We start from the raw sequence: 21,388 nt of genomic DNA, 5'->3' as shown, positions 1-21,388 counted from the left end.
GGATAAACTAATCACCAATACAATTTACACAGGGAACACTTGCACTTTAGCACTGATCTGCAGTGGTAAAGTGCACAGAGGCAATAAACCTACAAAAACAGATCAGAAAAAATAGGAAGAAGGCAAAATGTTTGGGGATAACCCTGCAAAAAGGGACATTTTCAACAGTGCCTTAACCGCAGACTGGAGGGTCCTGACCATATCTTTGGTACCCAAGACAGTGCATTCCCATGGATATTTTGAGCCATCGCATTCCCTATTTGGACTTCCACAGAGTTTTACTATGGTTTTACTAGTCATTAGACCAGGGATCAAGTTGACGGGTATAATACAGTTAGGTTTATTTCCAGTTACTAAGGCTCCTTGTGAGACAGTAGGAGAACTAGTGTTCTTTCTGGTTGCCTCTATAATAATGACAGACCACCAGGTAAGTTCAAGTCCTTTATTTAGAACAACTTCATAGGATGCAAGTAAATACATAAAGGTATAATGTCCTTTCCCTACTCTCCAATTGCCAGAACATTTCAACACCACGCCTTAAATACAGAGAACATACCTGACATTCTACACTCTAAATTCCTGTTCCATTCTCTGCCCTCTACAACATAAACCCATTACCACACATCCCCTCCCTTGAGTGAAAACAAAACAACAAAATACTAATATTCAGCAATTAAAATTTTATAAATTCACATACTGCAATCATAATCTTCTAAATTCTTAGGTTTCTTTTCTACTAAAGGTGCTTGCCCTCATGTTACCTTTCTCTTCACCCATCAATGCACTATTAGCAACACCCTCCTCAGACACCGCAACTTTTTGACTTCTCTGACTTCCACAACTTTCATCCTCTTCCAAATAAACACTCCCATTCTCACACTCACAACAACATCCCATTTCAGTGATGCTCTTCTCACCTGCCACTTCAGGTAAGAAACTCAGTCACCAAAACTTGTCTACAGAATCATTCCCAATTCTGTTCTTCATGTCCTTAATCTTACCATTACCATTTCTTGCCAATGCTATAGACTGGTAGGACAAATACTGTCATCATCCAATTCAACAGTGTTGTTCATGACTTCACAATCTGTTTTGGAGTACTAAATGTACTACTTTCTTTAGCAACCTTCCAAACTGACTTGACTCAGACCCACTGGCCCACCTTTAAGTTCACCTCACGTACTCCATGTTTGGAATCAAAATGTGTCTTGTTCTTCTACTGGGATGCTAGAATGCACTTCCTCTCTTCCTTCGCATACCATGCTTTTTTCCCCTCTTTTCATGCAACCAAGGTTCACTTTGGAATGCTATATTTGTTCTTTCATCAACCCAAATGGACTCTCACCCACTGAAAAATGAAGAGTCACCCTATAAGTCCATAACATTTTTCTCAATTCCACATCCCACTCTTTTCTTCCCTGACCATTGTAAAACACCTTTAACTGTTCTGTTCACTCTCCCCCCAACACCCTTTCCCCTAGGATGATAAAGTACTGTGGATCTCTGCTCAATACCCACAAATGTTCTTCATTTCCAGGCTTAAACTGCTCCCCATTATCTGTTAAGATGGATGACGTAAAACCCTCTCCCAAGAAAATGTTTACCAGAAGTTTGATCACTGTACCAGTGTACACTCTACCAACTACGACCAATTCCATTCATCTTGAAAACATATTCACTAGTACCACAGCGTACTTACAAGAACCATTACTCCATTTAATAGGTCCCATGATGTCTATTGCTACCACTTCCCATGGTGAATTGGGACACCCTAAACACAGGAGGTTTCAAAGTTTTTTTAGATTTATCAGCACTTTCACACTCCATGCAGAATTGTACAAACCTTTCCGTTTCTATATCCACTCTAGTCCACCAGCATAAAGTCTTCATATTACGTTTTGTACATGCTTTACCTCAAAGTCCTTCATGGCAAATTGAAACAATTTTCCCTCTGATAACACTAGGTGGTATAATCTACCCTCATAACAAATACATAATCAACACTTTTTTCATCAAAATCGTCATAATATGCTTTCATTTCACCCAAGAGTTCCGATTTCACAAATTTCAAGATTAATTCTTTGACCATTGAAGAGTGAAAAGATGATAAGATGATTGGGATGAGAAGAAAGAGTGAGAGGAGTATATGAGTACGAAGCAATGAGGAGGCTAGTATGATAGGAGAAATAGAAAGCACTCAGGTTCAAAGATGTTGGATTGGTTTGCTGGGGGGTACTATAGAGTTGATAGAATAGGATAGGGCTGCTGTTGGGGATGGGGTCTGGAGTAAGATAAAATAAATCTTGAAAGCACCGTTGGAAGTCAATGTGAATATATTAAGAGCCTTCATATGGTCCCCACGAATGCTTTGGTGTATGTGTTTTCATCTGTTAGTGAAAAGGGGCTGGGGGGGAGGGCAACTGGGGTGAAAGTCTTAAGGGATAATAAGAGTTAAGGGCAGATTTAAATGTGCCATGGAATGATACATAAGGTATAGTCGAGAGGTGCAGCCAGGCCATTGAGAATTAGGCCCAGATTTGTAAGGAACTGTTTTTGTTGTTTAGATATGGGAGCTCTGGTTAGTGAGGCTTGAAGAGGCATGGCATGGTCTGATGAGAAATGTCACTGATGGGAGTGGAATAATTCTGTAAGGCTTAAATTAGTAAGTTGTTTAGTGGTTCGCTGTTTAAGTGAGTGAAAGCGTGGTGTTTGTCAGGGAGTGATCCAAGAAGAGCTTGGCAAATATGTTTCAGTTTTAAATGCAGTTCCTTTTAGATTTTGAAAGGTGCGAAGAATGGCTGAGGACCAACAATGACATCAAGATGCTTTGAGAATGATTTGCTCATTCAAGGGAACGCAGTATAACCACAGAGACTATTTCACCTTCTTTAAGGGATGTTCACAAGTCCACAAGTGAAGTTAGCACCGATGGTGTGGAGAGCTTTGGGTGGTGCTGCATCTCTTAATCCAGAAGAGAAGGCCTGCAGGAGCCAAAATTATCAGTGATGGAGGACATGTTACTAATGTACCAGATAGTCCCTAATTCCAGCAACATGGTTTGGAAGGCAGTTCCATGTTTATTAATGTATGAGTTAGTATGTGGTGTGTCCATTACATATTTTACAAATGAATAAAACAATGAAGACTTGTTAATGTAAATAGTAACTGTTCTTATATTGCCACAGGCACAACAATAGTGATTCGTGATTGCTGGAAAACAGAAGCAAGAAAACTTTTTGAAATCTTCCAAGATCAAAATTGGAATGAAGAACTAATTTATGTAAGTTTATCTACAGACCAATGTGTGCCCCTTAAAAATTTTTTTTTTTACATCAAAATTATCAGCCTTTTTGTCTGGACTAAATGTTTTGTTCTCTGGATAAACCAAAATTTGAAGGTGTTGCATTTTTTTTGTATTTTGTACAAAAAACAGGCAATCGGTTACAATACAATCCTGGCACAGTTACCACTGGCTCCTAATCAATCTAGTTGAAGCACAGGGAAGAACTGCTATGTTCCTCTCCTGTCTAAGGGCAGTGGTCCTGGGCTATGAATATATAATTTCAAATGTGACTATTAATAAAGAAGAAATTGATTGCCTGCACCAGTATGGATGCAAGCTCACAGTAATACTTTCCTCCCATACCTGAGAAAATCTACCTCATGGTGAGAAGATCCCAAAGTCCGGAAGAGTGACCCACCACCTGTCACACTGTTCCTGCAAAAGCCCCCGTTTCATTTTTGCAATATTTTCAGCTACACAACTCCTATTGCTTTCTCCTTCATGATCTTTTTCATAGTGTTTTATGCTGCTCCACTATTCCCATACGTACTTCCACCAATGCTAGTGACTGCTCCACTCATTTCAGTCTTTCCTGAAAGGACTCTTGTTTCAGTTCATCCTCATTCACTTCCTTTTCAATGGAGTTACATTTGATATCCATGGCATTGTGCAAGGTTTTCATAGAGTCAATCTGAGGTATTGTTTTCCTGAGTCATAGCGTAGTCACTGTCCCAGCCTTCCTCTTCTGGTCAGTGCCCTTTGCACTGTAAAGAAAGTTTTCTTTTGAAAAATTCTCCTTATTGCCCTTTTGGGACTTTTATTCCACAAGTTGCTAGAGCAGTTATCAGCAGTTCAAATCACAGTTTCCTGAGGGTCTGGCAATATTTCCATGGGGAGCAGGGTCAAGACTGATTTGCATATGGCTGGGTCCAAACTGGGGTGGCATGGTGGGCAAAAAAATGGCGCATTAAACCCAGATCTCTATGAATGTGGGTGAATGTTTGCTTTGTTCAGCATTCCGTCCATCGTCTGTACTTTTTGCTTTTGTTGCACCAAGTGGGAAGGGTATGCCGATACGTGGGTCCCGTGCTCACTGTGCCACTGGATTCACGCTAGCCTGGCTGATGAGGGGTGATATCCTGAAAGAAGTCCCAGGATGCTTGTTTTCAGTCCAGAGAGGACCTGGCCAGGCAGTTCAGGCTGGACAGCTCCCATAGAGGGCAGGGTCAAGACTGATTTGCATATAGCTGGGTCCAAATTGGGGTGGCGCGGTGGGCAAAAAAACAATGGATTAAACCCAGATCTCTGTGACTGGGGATGAACGTTTGCATTTTTCAGCATTCCGTCCATCTTCTGTTCTTTTTGCACACGAAGTACAGGAGTCATTTACGGAAAAGGATGCTCAGTCAGGTGCCATGATGTCATAGACCCTCTCGTTGGCCGGAATTTCTTCCCACCACTGATTTTCTTCAGGTAGGACCTCTGCACCTCCCTCTGGTGGCTAGTCTGTATCTCATAGCTATGGCACCCTCGGCGCGTCATAGCCGAAAGCCAATGAGTCTCCAGTCATGTCACAAGAGATCTGGTTAGTGTCCCAGGTTCTCACCATCTTCCACACTCGCCACTTCTACTCCCATGTTACCCGCCACACCCCTGTGCTGGTCAGTAAGAGTGAGGCCCATCATCACCGGAACACTCATGAGGAGAAGTCTTCTGCACAGCAGTGGTGAGGGCATACAGCTGTTTAGTGAGTTCCTTTCAGAAGTTATCTATCTCAGTACCAAATCCCTATTGTCCTTCTTTCTCCCTCTTAGGGGGCTACCTGAGTACTTACTACTCAGCCTTAAGGAGGCCTTTTGATTCATGGCTCAGGACTCCGTTGAAGAGTGCCTATCTTGGGTGTCCCAGCTTGCTACACCACCACACCCAATGATCTTGCCACCGTAAAGATGCTGGTCTCTGAGATTTGTCAAGCTGTCACTTGAGCTTTCATAAACACTTTTGCAAGTATTACTTCTTTAATTTGGATGCAACATAGCAGGGTCAATTTTATAAAACAATTCTAAAACCACTGTTGGGTTACAATCTGTGATACTCCTCAGACACTGCTACTGGATGGTCGCTGTTTTGGGAGTTTTTTCCAGATAATAACCTGCAGAAAGGCTCACCCACTAAAAGTAAAATGTAATTACATTTAGTAATGCTCTTTCTGATGGATATCCTACTGATTTTTCATTGCTCTCCCCCCTTCCTTCCTTTGAAGAGGTAATTGGTAATATTATTTTTGTTTGTTTTGGTACATCATTTTGTTATGGCTTTTATTGTGTGGGGATACAATGTCCCGAACTGCATCACTGATGTGGGGGAGACACCTCTATGAAGTCACTACATTCATTCCAATGCTGGAGCCACCTGGGGAAGATGTGAAGTATGTGGCAAGATCATGTCCATCAGGAAAAATGTTACCAAAGGTGAATAACTTTTCCTTTAGCCAGATGTTTGTGCTTGGCAAAGGTCCATCAGGAAATCGGGGAAGGAGAGCCAAATAATCATGGCAAGGTGTCAGTGTATTGTAATGTATTTATTAATAGATCTATTTTCAAACCTACCTATTTAGAGAGGGGTGCAAGGCAGTTTGCAGTGGTGATGCAACACATGACGGGAAAAGTCTGCAGCAACGAAGGGATGTGCATTGGAGGAATTGAGTGGAAAATGTGTTCTTTAGCTGATGATGTCCTCCCTGCTCTGGATAACCCTGAAGGTTACATCCCAGGGTTAAGATTGGGTTGCTACACCTATCATTTCAGTGTTTAGGTGAATATTCTAAACTCAGAGTTTCTCAACTTGACACTAACCAGCAAGAACACAGAGGAAGCTCTGAAGTGCTGCAGTTTAATGACACTTTATCTAATGAGGGTTGAAAGTGAAATCTTACTCTTAAGGTAGATCTACCTCAGAAGATCATCAGTGCCGATCATCTCCAAATGCTTGCGGAAGTCTGTGTTCAGTGTCCAGTTTCTCAATATCAATGCAAAATGTAGAGACTTTGCTTTAAGATATATGGAGCAAAGCTCCGAGTCAAATGCTCTTTTGACTAGTTCTGCAGGTGTTTTTCTTTAGAATGCCAATATCCAGCTCCACCGGCATCTATACCCGTTTTACAAATAGTCATTTTTAAACCAAAAGGTTCCGGGACAAGAATCATCTTAGACATGATAATGTAGTGTTTTGCAGGACTTTTCCTCTTGACAGAAAAATCATACAAAAGATGTACAAAATACACATATCCATCAACACAGGTTGCGATAGCGCTGAAACAAAGCAGCTCAGAGGTCTGTGCTTTCAGTAAAGTCCCACAGCACTGTGGTAGATGAAGGCCCTGCCTCTTTCATTTAGTTTTCTGTTCTTTATTTAGCAGTAAAGTACTGTTCAGGTTTTGATGAGATATTCTGTTTTCATTTAAACAGTACACTTCAGCTTTCAGAGATAAGCTGCTGACATCATGATATTTCACAAACCGATGTGTACGAGGCAAATTGCGTTTACAGGATTCTACCTATTCCCCTCACTCATTAAATGGGAAAGGAATTCTGTTCCTTCTGTAAGTAAGCTACAATACACTATACATTATTTTAGAAGTACTACATTGAGCCAGAAGAGTCCTAAGTTGAGGATCAAGAGCAAACCAGACGACAAATTTGGGTGAATGCTTTGAGAAAAGCTAGGGTATTTGGAGCCTCCTTCCATGTCTATATGTCATGCTCCTAAGAGCAATGCCTTAGCAGGGAAGGGACATCCTCCAATGCAAGCACGTCAGAAACTAGGTATGACTAATAGTGCGGAAGTGGAGGAATAACGCAGGCAAGGGGATACATAGTACTTAAATTTGTTCCTTGAAGTAAACAGGCTAGGGCATTGTAATGCTCTGAATACCACACAAAGAGATTTAAAAATCCAGCCACCTGCTTCACGTGTCCACTCTCTTGTTCTGGACATCCCTCCCAGCAGACAATGCCCTACTAATTTTAAATGCCGTCCCAACCTCCCGTTTGGCCACTCTGAGCCTACGAGCAATTATAAACTCATCAGTGATGCTGAAAATGTACTTCTGGCAGTGTCCTGCTCTTAAGAAAACGTGGACCAGATAGGGGTAGCCAGTAGTTCATCTTCTAGGTCAATGTACAGCAGCAGGATTTCACTGGACTGTTTTCCTAGAACACCCATAAAATTGGGATGCATGTAGCTTAGAGGCAGTTTTGCTGGATGCCACATCACCTTTTCTGCTTTGCGGAAGCAGGCATGTGGCATTAAACTTGTTCCACGGTGCTGTAAATTTAGGTTACAATTATAGTGCACATGAAAATACCTCCAATATTGGGTAAATAATTGTGTTATGGTCTTTAAAAAGGCATATATCAGATGGCTGGTACATGTTATGGGTGAGCAAGTGTACAGTGGAAAGGATTTGACACTGTATTACTCAGATGCTAAAAACACATTTAACACAGTATCGTGGAAGTATCACATTAATGTCCTGAAGCTTCAGAAATTTGGGCCAAAAGCTGTAGGATAGATAGCCCTTATGCCCAGCCTACCTCATGTGTGGAGGCTAATGAGACTATGTTAGACAAAGCACAGTTGGAAAGGTTACCCAGCAGGGATTCCCTTTTGCTTTTTCGAAACAGCCATCATATTATGGTCTTGCCAACCCTGAACTTCCTTGACAGGAAATGGAATAATGACAGGCACAATGGCGCATATAGTCTAGCTATATGCAGATGACATGCTCATGGACCCAGCGACAAAGTTAGACTCCCTATTATTGATAGAAGACAGATTCCGATATATATCTGGATTGAAGATTTATCCAGACATGTCAGCATGATTCCCTTTGAGGCTGGCTCAAACTGTATCACAAATTGAATTCCCAGACCTTTCCTTACATTGGGGAACGTAGAACATTTAGAAGGAACCTATTGAACAAAAGTGAGACACAGTCATTATGATCAAATTGATAGATTCCATAAATCTGTAACTTTTTTGCAGAATCTGCCTTTGTCCCTAACTGGAAGAGTGACATTGGCAAGAATGATGGTGTTGCCATGTTGCCTGCACTCATGCCCAGACACTGTACACATTGAAACTGCCATATAGGAAGGGTGGTCTACAATTGCCAGGTATGAGAATATACAATCTGGCCACAGAGGCTTTGTGGCAGGATGGCTTACAGATGGTAGGGAATTGCTTATAGACTATAACCTCATCCCCCTTTCTGGAACTGATGAGGGCACGTATAGTAGCATGAGATGAGGCACAGGGTTGGGGACACCAAATGCAGTGCAGTGATCACTGAGGAAAAGGTTGACAAGTAGACCACCACTAAATGGAAAGTTCAAGGAGGATGGAGGGAGAATGTAATGAAATGGGAAGCAAGGACAATATATTGGTTGGGAAAGGGTGAGTTTATACAGGACAGTAAGGTACCCGTATGAAAGCATCCTTTTTGACATTGTTAGCCCACACGTTTTGCCCGCTTTCTGATGTGGCTTTGACTGTTAGTGCACTGGGTCCCTGCTAAATAGGTCCCCAGTGCCAGATCTCTTCCCCAAAACTGCACAGTTGTTTTGCACAATTGGCAAACTCTTTAGCTACCACTGTAAGTCCCAAGTAAATGGTACCCCTAGAATCTAGTGCCTGGGGTACTAAGGAAGGTCTTTGAAGGCTGCAGCACCAATTGTGCCACCCAGAGGGATCCCTCACCTAACCCACATAGTGCTGCCATTGCAGACTGAGTGTGTTGGTGCAGGCTGAATTGAAAACATGGTCTGTCACTCACCCCTGTGTGCCAGGTCCCATATCACTGCATGTGCCAGGTGTAAGTCACCCCTAAAGCTGGGTGCATCCAGGCACATGTGGGGCAGATATGCCACTGCCGTGACTCTGTCGATTCTGAGACATAGTAAGTGCACTTGGAAGCCATTTTAAATGTATATGGTGGGTATTGGTCATTACGAGTTCCCCAGCTACATGATGGCTTCTCTGAATGCTGGGATGTTAGGTATCAAAGATCTCAGAATAATAAACCTTCACTGACCCCAGTGATGGATTTGTTAATAAATTCACACAGCTTGCACCTTAGAGGTGCCCCCTGAAAAGCTACCCAGCTACTGGTGTGTTCACTGACTGGTACAAACCAGTGCAGTCACCCTAGACCACGTTCTGAGCCCCTAAGGCGAGGGCTAACAACAAAGAAGAGTCAATTCCACAGAAAAAGAGTAAGAAGAAGCAGCTAACCCGGTACTAGCCCTTCCGGCATGCATGCTATCCTCACTGGACTGTGCACAAAAAGACTCGTCCTGCAGTTTCAAGATACCCAGGAAGCCTGTCTGCCTTCTAAAAAGATTCAGACTCCTGTGAGTAGTGGACCTGCTCAGCAACAAAGTATCCAACAAGGACTCTGCAACCTGGAAACCTGGCACCTTAAGTGACCTCTGCACCCGATGACCTTGACCCGGTAAGAAGCCTACCAACAGTGCCAGCAGGGCTCCCCAATCTGTCCTGAGCCCGAGTCCACCCGACTATCACCCTTCCTGGACTCATCCAAGTCGCCCGCAGTCCCTGCATGCAGGCCCCCTCTCCCTCAGCCTGGTGGTGAGACAATACCCAGTCCCTACAGCAACCACTACACCCGATGTCCCCAACGCCAACTGAGGAGGGCCACTGTTGCCAGCTACGTCCACCTTTGTTGACCACCTGCTGGACTCCTCGACGACGCCTGCAGCCTCAACACTCAGGATCCCCGAACCGCGAGTACTTCCGGACAGTGAAACCCAACGCCAAAGGACATCTCTGCATTCGTCACCCCTGGGCCCTGGAGACAAGGACCAATGGTGCACATACCTATCTGGACATCTCAAGTCTTCGACCTACCTGCTTCTTGTCCCTGACTGGCTTCCTAGCCAGAGCATGCAGCCTATCTTCACGAGGACCAAACTCCAATAGGAAACCATTAGGCGCCCAACGCCTTACTACACCTCTGCACCAGGCTGCCCCAGTGCCACCCAGTGTGACATGCTGGTGTGGTTCTGATCAGTGCCAAGTACTTACCTTAACTCCCTGAGATTGGCTTCATAAGTTGTTGTTAACCCTGTGTTTGCTGAAAATTGTTTTTCCTCCATAGGATAACATTGAAAGAACTCTGGAAATTGCACTGTGTTGATTTTTGAGGTCTCCGATTTATTCTTTGAGTGTGTGTGTCATTTATTGCCTCTGTGAGTGCGACAAGTGCTTAGCACTATGCTCTGATAAGCCTAACTGCTCGCCCAAACTACCACAAATAGATCATTAGTTCTACCTACTTTTGTCTCTGCAAAACCAATAGAGGATCCACTGTTCTCTCTGCCCAGTGTACTACATTTTAGTGCATTATGTAGAGAGCCAGCTTCCTTAAGTACCTACAGCAGTAATGGATGTGTGGTAAACCTTCCCACATGCCCCAGAGATCTTAAACATGCTTGCGGCCATGTTAGATTCATTAATATCAGAGTTTGATCACAAGGCATTATAAGATGCTACGAAAGGATATGTCCAAAAAAGATGGTATTGAGAGAAATGTTGAGAATGGATTGTGGAGGGTAGTATTTGGCCAAAGAATGGATAAGAGCCCTAACACATCATGAATGCATAAGTGATGCCTTCTCCTTATGCACTTTATTATATTGCATCATACATACGTTGGCCCCAATATCCTCGGCAAGATTGACCCAGAGAAAGTAGATAGATACCTGAAATGTGTGGTCATGCTCCCACATTTAGAAGTATTTGTTGGAAGTCTCTGGGGGGCACCTGAAAAACATAGGCTTATGTACCACATAGACACCAAATTCTTGTTGTGGATATCGCCATTTAAAAGTAGTACAACATTACTACTACTAGTTAAAAGGAACAAAGCTATGCATTCCCTGATTCATGAACTACCAATACTTAAGAGATAGATCAAATATGTAGCTGTTAGGCTAGTGCAGAGGAATACAAATTAAATTGGTTTGTACGGATAATAGAGAAGAGGGTCTATACGATTGGACTGCACATGTCAAGAATGTCTTATATTCAGCAGACTTGGTGCCCCCTTCGGATTGGTTTATAAATTTAGCAATGTAAGCAAATGTAGTGGAAATAATTCTGGGATGAAGTATTAATAAAATGCTAATGAACGGTATCTGGTATGTTCAGACATAATCCGTTGGTAATGGGGATTGGCTTGATGGAAACACTAAAATATATAGAAGATAAATGGCCACACACTAGAAAGTTGGGCTTTAATCGACCCTACAATTATCCTGAAAGGGATTATCACCATTTCCTACAGGGATGTTATATTGTGTTTGTTTGACTAAGCTGATGCCTCTAACATCATGGTTCCTTTTAGGTAAATTGCCCATGTTAATTGGACTTGGACTTCCTCTGGCCTGTCTGTGGAACCATGATACAAATAAATGGTTTAAAACACGCTGAAGCAAGGCCGACCAGAATTTGAGACTTGCACTAAACCAATGTCCTAGAAACCAGGAGGATGTTAAGATTTGTAGATTAGTGTATACAAATGCTGCCACAGGACATAGACCTATTTTATAGGAAAAGTCATGGGAAAATCAAAATGTGACCTGTGATGCAAAAGAGACAGCAGTTTTCTGGAAGGTAATTATTGCTAGGTGTTTTACTGGGGATAATGTAGAAATTAAGCTGCAAACATATAAAAAAGCTGAATCATGCATTGATTATTTTAATCAGTTTAAAACCTTATAATTTCTGATGGCTCCAATTGAGAGAGTTTGAGGAGAACCAAGACAGTTTGCATATTACTTCTGATGGAGTTATTGCAGCCTTGAAGAATAGTACCTTAGGCTATCTACTTGGTCCCGGTGGGATCTTAGTGGATATGTACAATCACATCCCTGAATTTTGAGGCCCTTTTCTAACAAAGGTTATAAATTAACCTTCTGCTAACAATGCTAGCTCTTGGTCACATTATTGTACCGATCTTAAAACAAAGTCATGAGGGTGATTCAAGGTGACTGCTTCAACTGTAAAAGTGCTTGGTAGCATCTTGATGGCCAGAATCCAGGCATGGGCAGCTTCCAGTAATATCTTAGCTGATTCGACAGGCATTACAGATTTAGAGCTAGTTTGGGCACTGTGCAGCAGGCCTTTACCTGCACCTGCTAATAAGTATGTATGTTTCAGAGGACTCCTGACACCTAGCTTTTATGGCCCTCACTTCATTTAACAAGGCCTTGTCAAATGACAGCTTCTCTGTTTTTCTGAATTACAAGTACATGTAATTATTCAACCAAAACCAAATATTGATTATGAAAACAGAGTTGCATGGGCACAAGATCGCCTTCCAGCCTTAGAATCAGCTGGATGCCGTCCGTGTATGCATATATACTGAGATCAAAACAGTGATTCAGAGTGTTGAGAAGCACCACATAAATGTTAACTAGAGTGGGGGAAAGGGGAGAGCCATGTGGAATGACAGAAGCTATAGGTTTGAATGAAATTCAAGAGGGAAGGAGAAATACTACCCAAAACCTTCCAATAAAAGATCGGGTAAACCAATCAATGCAGTCGTGCAGATTCCTTCAATGGCCAACTGATCCATCACGATTGAGTGAGGGACAGTATCAAATGCAGTAAATATTGGCCCACTGTAATGAAAGGAACATACTTCAGACTGGTGAGGGTTAGGGTGTTAAGAACCCCAATAAAGGCAGAGATCTAGTTATTATAATATTATCTATGATAGATGGGGTTTTAATTGGCTATCAATCATAGGATTTGTAAAGCTCGGCTTGTCACCCCAGGGGAGCACCCAGGCGCTTAGGGTTGTCGCTGTGCGTCAGAGTTACTCCTCAAAGAGCCATGTTGTGAGCTTTTTCATGAAGTCAAGGAGGGTGTGCGAGGTGCAAAGTTGGGGGGTGGGGGTCATTCCAGGTTTAGGCAGCGAGGTAGGAGAAGGAGCACCCTCTGCTGCGGCTGCGTTGGACTCTCGGTATAAGTGCAAGAGTTGTTGAACGGAGTTCCCTGGTTGGCTGGTGGAAGGAGAGTCTGAGGTTGATTAGTTTAGGTCTGATGTTGTGGAGGGCTTTCTATGCGATGGTGAGAGCCTTGAATTTGCACTTCTTGTGCACAGGTAGCCAGTGTTGACCTCTGAGGTGGGGGGTGATGTGGGCCCTTCTCGAGAGGTCTAGAACAAGTCTTGCTGCTGTGTTCTGGATGGTCTGGGGGCGGTGGAGGAGCTGGGCAGGGAGTCCGGCGTTAAGGGCGTTTCTGTAGTCTGGATGACTGTCTTTCTGGTTTCGATGGGGATCCATTTGAAGGTCTGTCATAGCATGCAGAGGTTGTGGAAGCTGGAGGAGGCCACTGTGTTTATCTGCTGTTTGAAGGTGAGTTTGCGGTCTGTGATAATGCTGAGGTTGTCGGTCGGGGTTGTCCAAGAGTGGCGGCCCATCAGGAGCCTTCCCAAGGGGAGGGATTGTTTTCGAAGCTGATCACCTCTGTCTTGTCCATGTTTAGTTTTAAGCAGTTGGATTCCATCAATTCAGCGACGTGAGGCATGGTATTGCTGAAGTTGTCTCTGTGGGGTGGCGTGGTCTTCGGAAAGATCTAGTATTAGTTGGGTGTCATTGGTGTAAAAGATGATGTTGAGTCCATGGGAACGAACCATCTCAGCCAGCGGTGTCACATAGACATTGAAAAGGGTGGGGTTGAGAGAGGATCCCTGGGGGATGCTACATATGTTACTCTTAGGTTCTGTGGTGAAAAGTGGGAAGCAGAACCTCTGACTGCGGCCTGTGAGGAAGGCGTGAATCCATTTGAGGGCATTGCTTTGGATCCCGATGTGGTGGAGTCTGGCGGTGAGCGAGAAGAGGGAGATGGTGTTGAACGCTATGGAGAGGTCTAGGAGGATCAGGGCCGCTTTCTAACTTCCCATGGTCAAGGAGGGACCTGATGTCATCTGTTGCGGCGATAAGGGCGGTCTCAGTGCTGGAGTTGAAGCAGAAACCGCATTGGAAGGGGTCATGTAGATTGTGTCTTTCCAGGTGTTCGGAGAGCTGCTTGTTGATGGCTTATTTCCAGGACCTTGGCTGGGAAGGGGAGCAGAGAGATGTGGCGGTAATTTTTGAGTTTGCTAGGGTCGGCGGAGGGTTTCTTCTGGCACGGCTTGACCTCAGCTCATTTCCATTCTTCGGGGATGGTGGCAGTCCTGATTGAGGTGTTGAAAATGGGAGAGAAGATGCTGCTGATTTCCTTCAGGCAAAGGTTGAAGATGTAATGTGGGCATGGTTCAATGGGTGAGATGGAGTGGTTTGAAGTCATGAGGGCGGCTGTTTCCTGGATGGATAATAGCTTCCAGTCCATGATGAGGTGGCTGGAGGAGTCCCCAGGTTGGGTCAGTAGGTGTTCGATGCTGGTGGTTTGGGGGTATAAGTTTCTGTAGATAGCTGTAATTTTGTTCTGGAAGTAGTTGGCTAGTGAATTGCAGAGGGTCTGAGTGGGTTTGATTGTGTTTTCGGTGGGTGCTGGGAAGAAGAACTCTTTGACTATGTTGAAGAATTCCTTCGGGTGGTTGGTGCTCTCCTCGTGCAGCTGAGTAGGGTGACCTTTTTTGCTTCTCTGAGGCAGAGATGATATTTGTTCAGTGCATCTTTGAAGGTTGTGCGGTCTGCCAAGTCCCTGATACAATGCCACCGCCTTTCTAGCCTTCTGCAGTCTCTCTTGTGTGTGCGTGGTTCAGGGGTGAACCACCTTGCGGGCTTGCAGGATCTTCAGATTGCCGGTGTCTTGCTCGAGGTTGCCAAAGAGGATGAGTTTGCTGGACTGGAGGGCGATGATCCATTGGGTCTCTGTGACTTTTCCCCATCTGCGGAGAGGGGGAGTTGCGGTTGTGGTGAACTGCTCCAGTTTGGCGAAGTGTACAAGGTGGTGGTCAGTCCATGGGAGCTCTGTTGTACAGGTGAACTTGATTTTTTCGCTGGCTGTGAAGATGGAATCCAGGGTGTGGCCCGCGGTGTATGTGGGGCTGGTGACTAGTTGTTTGAGTCCAATGTTGCTTAGGTTGTCCAGGAGATTGGCGGTGTGGTCGCTGGAGAAGTCTAGATGGAAGTTCAGGTCTCCTAGGAATATGTAGCTTGACTAGTCAATGGCGTGGGGGGCAATGAAGTCAGCAAAGGCCTTGCAGAATGCCCGCCACCAGAGGTCTGTATGCAAGAGTTCCCCTGATGGTTGTGCTGGCATCGGTTTGGACTAGGAGGTTTAGGTGTTCCATGAGGTGGGACGCCTCTTCTTCTAAGGTGGTGCACAAGAGGTTGTCCTTATGTATGATGGCGATGCCTCCTCCGTGATTGTTGCGGTGATCTTTGTGGATCATTTTGTATCCTTGGGGGTTGACACAGGCGATTTTGGGGGCTGAGGGGGGTGAGCCAGGTCTAGGTAATGAACATGATGTCCAGTCTGAGTGTGGATACGGTGTCCCAGATTCCTGTGGCATGTTAGCAGAGGGATCGTGCGTTGAGCAATAGGCTTTGGAGTTGCTTCTTGGGCTTGGAGGGCAGCGGTGCAGGTCTCGGTATTGCAGGTGAAGTGGCACTGGGGGCATGTGAAGGGTCCAACTGTGATCTGGGAGGAGGAGATGCAGCAGTTGTTGTCCCGGTTCCTGGGGGCCAAGGGCCAGAGTTTGGCAGCAGATTATCCACAGTTGGTGGGAGCGACAGGCTTCCTGGCGCTGGGCGTGGTCCAGACATTGATGGGTGTAGACCGGCTTGCCTTTGGCATGCCAGTGGCACACCCGCTGTACGCACCTGCTGCCATTAAGCAGGTCCTAGAGAGGAAGAGGTGTGGGGAGCACAGAGAAAAAACTGCGGGATGGCAGGGGGCACAGGGGCATTGGTCAAGATGAGAGGCATAGCAAGGAGCAGAAAAAGCAGCAAAATGCCCTGCAGCACCCTGCACCTACTCAGCAGAGTGGGCAGAGGCGCACAAAGGCAACAGGCAGCAGGGGGAGCTGGCACAGGACCTCCTCAGTGGGGTCACACTGTGACCACCATTAAGCAGGTCCTGGGGTGGGAGGGGCAGGGGGGAGCATTGAAAAAACTATGCGATGGCAGCAGGGGTGGGGCAGGCGGCACAGGGGCATAGGCCAGGAAGAGAGGCTTGGCAAGGAGCAGCAAAATGCCTAGCAGCACCCTGCCCCTACTCAGCAGAGTGGGCAGAGGCAGGCAGCAGGGGGAGCTGGCACCAGACCTAGCACAAGAGGCAATGATACATTAAGTACTAAACCCTTTTTTCAAGAAGAGGAAACTCATCCAGTGGTAAGAAACACATTTGTAAAGTGTCTTCAAGGGGTTAGTAGTACTGAGACAAGCGGTTTCACAATCTTCAGGAGAACCAGAAAAATAGATCCTTTGCTGCACTGCATCAGCTCCTGAAACTAGGGTAACCGTTTCCAAAAGCCTATTCCCTGCTTCCTGTAGCCCAGAGGGGAAGCAAGTAGAGTATTTACTGCCAAGAGGCAAATACTAAAGAATGTTTTAGGTTTGGGTGAACAAGACACAGCATCAGTCCTTTCTATCACAGCTGAGTGAGGAAAGATTCATACTAAGTTCACAGACCCCCGGCATCAGGAAAAGTGGGTTTGGGGGATGGGGGAGGTTGATAAGTATGTGTAATAGGAGATACATTGGGGACTAAGAAGGATGTATTTTTGCTGTGGATTGTGACTGCTAATGTTATTGTTTTCATGAAGTACATTCTTGATTGTGCTATTTTGTTTCTGTTTTTGCAGAGGTGGTTACTCTTACTGCTGGATAATGTTATTCCTAGGGAAGATGGGTCCTGGACCATTGATAACATTCTGACAGACATTCGGACTGTACCATGAGGAACACAGGACATTTAAAGGAGAGAAGTTATTTCAGCCAGACAACTCCTCCAAAAAGCAATGTTTCTGAACAGCACAATTGAATGGGTTTACCTGCAAGAATTATAGACCACTAAAATCTGATCTTGTGATCCCCTAGGCACAGACAAACATCCAGTTACTGATGTGTCTACCTCAGAATGTTAATTGCCAGCATCTCAAACTGAAGGACTTCGGGAATGCACTGTTCATTTATTCATTTTCACTGAAGTTTTTGTTAAGGCACGGAGCTAGCCACAGGGTCAATGTAGCATTTTAAAATGAACATGAATTACATTGAATGAAAAGGTACTGAAGAAGGAGGAAACAAGAGAGACAACTAATCAGGAAGATTCAGTTTGAAAAAGAGAGGCTGTAGATACATTCTGAATGTAAAGAATTCTGAATCCAGTCTTGTATCATCTGCAATTATGTTGCCATCTGGGAGCTAGGCAGGACATTCCAGTTTTTCTTCTTATGGCTTTAAGAAGTTCCTGGTGTCTAACTGGTCCAGCATTTAGTTGTAAAAACGGCCTTTCCCTTTCTTCATGAACACAAAACCAATAAGAGACAATACTATAGAACAAAAGTAGGCCTACTAATTTTATTTTAAATATAATAATATTACTTAAATATATCCTCCAGCCTAACACATAGTACCAGGATGAACATGGCAGCATTAAACTACAAACTTAGAGTATAACTAGGGAGTAAAGTCTTCCTGTGACATTGAGTTCCCTCAGTGTGGGAGGTACTGTTTCATAAATGTATTTTAGGGTATGTTAAGGAAAACAAATTAAAGGGAGGCCACTCCACTACTATAGCTTCATAAGTGACATTTCTTCAAAGTGGCCATTTTTTTTGCAGTTTACTCCTGCTGTATTAGTCTCTTATTCTGTCAGTAAACTGACAGAAGCATTCACCTCTTCATTCAGAGAAGGTTCAATAGAGATATAAAATAGCTGATGGCACATTGAGTAGGCTCAATGGCAAACAACAAGAGGAAATCTCAATACTCTGTTTGACTATGAATACTTCATTTATGGAAGGCGAAAATAAATATGAGGAATATGGAAGAAAGAACAAGTTCAGTGTAAAGGGTAACGCCATGGGAAAACTGGTCTCCATTTCATTTTCCTACCTCACTTGAGATTTGGTGCTTGATTTATGAATCCAAATTGGCTGAAGTATTTCTGTCACCAAGCATTTCTCTTTTTCACACTATATGCAGATGAGGTGGTCTATGTCTGAGGCCCTGGGGCACAGTGAATGTTTGGTGACTAAAGTATTAGGGGCTGATTTAGGAAAACTGGCTCTGCACCCAATGCAGCTCCACTTTCCTTGCGACCCTTAGCCCCCCCCCCCACCGCCATCATGTGTGCACCTTATTTAAAATACAGGGCACCATGGCACAGGGTAGGGGGCAATAGTGTCAAAATTCCTGACGTTATTGATGTACTCTACAAGAGTAGACCACTCCTGCAAAGTACATAGGGGCCCAAAGTATCCAATGGCATGCCCCCCTTTTAATGCCTGCTCTGAGCAGGCGATAACAATGCTGAAAAGAATGGCACAAGGAAATCTCTTAGATTGGCTTGCAGCGTCGGTGAGACCAGGGCTTCGGTGTGAAGCGGGGCGGTGCAATGTGCGGTGTCCACAGGTCACAGTGCAGGCAGCGGCGGCGTCATTGCGGAACCGCTGTCGTCGGTAGGCCCAAGCCAGGTCTGCAAGCAGTGCTTAATTTAAGCCGGTGGTTTCCTGTGGGGTGAACCAGCACTTATTTTTAGCCATCAGGCATTATTTACTACAAGCAAAAGACACACATGGAAAAGCTGAAGGAATAGAAAAACGAAAAAACGTCAGAAAGGAAAAAAGCAGAAAGCTGCAGGTGTGCGCTAAAGGGGCGGGGAATGGCTGTAAATTGATTAAAGGGGCCTGAGATGGCTTTCGGATTACGCTGCCTCAGTATTCTGTACTCGTACATTTAATTACAGCAGCTGTTTGTTTTCAAAGGAGAGCTTTGGGCACTGGCACATTTTTATTTACAAATTCACCACCATCTACAATACCAAGGCCTACTAATCTCCCTGCTGGATGAGGGGACATCACTTGGGAAACCAAGACCACCTGCTCTGTGGAGATGGCTGCTGCACTGACCACATTTGATGTCAGGAAAAGGGCTATAAAAAGTGAAGCCTGAGACCCCAAAAACAATTCATCTGCACATTGAAGTCGGCAACCCCAGTATGCCAAGAGAAGACAGCAGTGAAGACAGGCATTGTACGAGTGCCGTTGTGGCAACTCCATGTGCCAGGAGGGGAACCCATGGAAGAAGCTGCCAGTTAAATAGGGCTGAAGGCTGTGTGGGACTGTAGCAGTGAACACATATGCATAGAGGGGCTGCCGTGATGCAGACTTGCATGCAGTATGGGCTGGCACCTTGGGTAGTAATGGTGTGGCAATCCAATATGCCAGGAGGGACTGCCGCAAGCAGCTGTACCTTGCAGATTGTTTTAGAGCCTGAGAACTGTGAGCAGGGGGTCATTAGGAACAAACAAGGCTTACAAATCACCGTACTCTGTGGACTGAGTGAGGACACTGTGGACTCATCACCCATCTATGGGATCGAGATCAGGTGCATTGGCATGATATATAAGTATAAAGATAGTAATATTTGCCTCTAGTTATGATAACGCATGTTGGAAAATTCTTATGCTAAAATTGTGATATTTAAAGTCTTAAAGGCAAATTAAGTACACAGTTCCTCTCACTAGTTATACCACTTTGCTGCATCGAGTGAATTCACATTCTGAGCTTTAACTATCATGGGAACTCCACTCAGATTAGTTATAAAAAGGGAGGGTTGTGGCCTGGTGGCCCCAGATGTCTCATTGACCAATGCAGGTATTAATCAGTTAGTTGTGTGTTGCCGTTCACTGGGTTTATTCATTTTCATTTACTTTGCTTTTCTATTGCTCCAGTTGGTCTTACAGAGGTTTACATGTAACATTAACTTCTTAAACATGATACATTTATTTTAAGATTTTGTTTATATATTTGTCTGTAATAACAAAATTAAAAGATACACAGAGTGACACAAGAAACATTACAGTATAAAGCATGATCATTACAACGTGTATATATACATTTACATTGTTCATTCAGATATGGTACCAGTCCTCTGACCTCACCTCCTCAGTCACCATCATCAATTCACTAATCACAGCATACCAAATTTCTAGGTCATCAGACAGTTTACCGTCTTTGTGGACCATTTTCATTCCGATTTCTTCAGAAATAGCCTACTTTGAGAGATCTCGCTCACAGGAGGCCCCCACTGGGCCACACTGAGCCACCAAATGGCTTTCGTCTTTTTGCCAACACTAGTCCCAATAATGCAAATTTATATCTAATTATCATTTTCTTACGTAGAGGTAGAACACTGACAAAGCAATGTCTGACACCCGTATAGCCAAACCAGTGACTGCACAATTTTTTTTATATTTGATAACAGCTCCAAGTTATCTGTAAAAAAAAAAAAACATCCTGACCCTCTTCACATCTAGGTCCTTCCAAAGATCTGGGGCAATATACAAAATGCGGTAGGTGGGCAGCTGGCATGGGTGCCCGCTTTCCGCACCCCCTAGAGCACTTTGGTATTGCAGAAGGGACCACAGACGCTTGTGCAGCCCCTTCTGTAATACTGAAAGCGCTGTCGCACAAGTGCACTACTGCTACCGTGGGAGGGCATTCCCTCATTTGCACATGAGGGAATCTCTTTGCCTCTGTGCCCACACCATATTTTGGATGTGGGCAGAAAGGCAAAGAAACCCTCAGGAGGCGCACTTAGAGTGTGCCACAAAAAGGTGGCAGACTGTCAGTGCACCCCCAGAGGGCAACCCTCAGGAGGGGGGAAATGGGTGTCCATGGACCTCCCAGACGCCTCCCTGTAGGTGGGTGTAATCACTCTTGCACCCACCTGCAAGGGGAACTCTCTTCCATCTTGAATTTGCAGACAGGTTGCTGCCAGCACAGTGAAAGACTGTGCGACTTGTAAACAACTGCTCTGTATTTCTCTTGTATGCACTGCCCCTAAGGCAGACGTGAGTTTGTAGCTGCCCTGAGAGCAGCGCATTCACCATAATAGA

General features: G+C 44.5%; 1 protein-coding gene across 1 annotated transcript in view; it reads left to right on the top strand.

Moving 5' to 3' along the window:
• LOC138262410 (uncharacterized) overlaps nt 1-20,338 on the top strand; it is a 232,154-nt gene extending 211,816 nt beyond the window's left edge. The window contains exons 15-16 of the mRNA XM_069212312.1: nt 3,186-3,280; nt 17,127-20,338. Coding sequence (XP_069068413.1) covers nt 3,186-3,280; nt 17,127-17,222 — 191 coding nt within the window. The 3' untranslated portion in view covers nt 17,223-20,338. The remainder of the gene's footprint in view (nt 1-3,185; nt 3,281-17,126) is intronic.
• Nucleotides 20,339-21,388: the final 1,050 nt, after the last annotated feature.

Source organism: Pleurodeles waltl, chromosome 2_1 (genome assembly GCF_031143425.1).
Source record: "Pleurodeles waltl isolate 20211129_DDA chromosome 2_1, aPleWal1.hap1.20221129, whole genome shotgun sequence".
In the NCBI taxonomy this organism is placed as follows: Eukaryota; Metazoa; Chordata; class Amphibia; order Caudata; family Salamandridae; genus Pleurodeles; species Pleurodeles waltl.
This window is presented reverse-complemented; position numbering and strand designations above follow the sequence as displayed.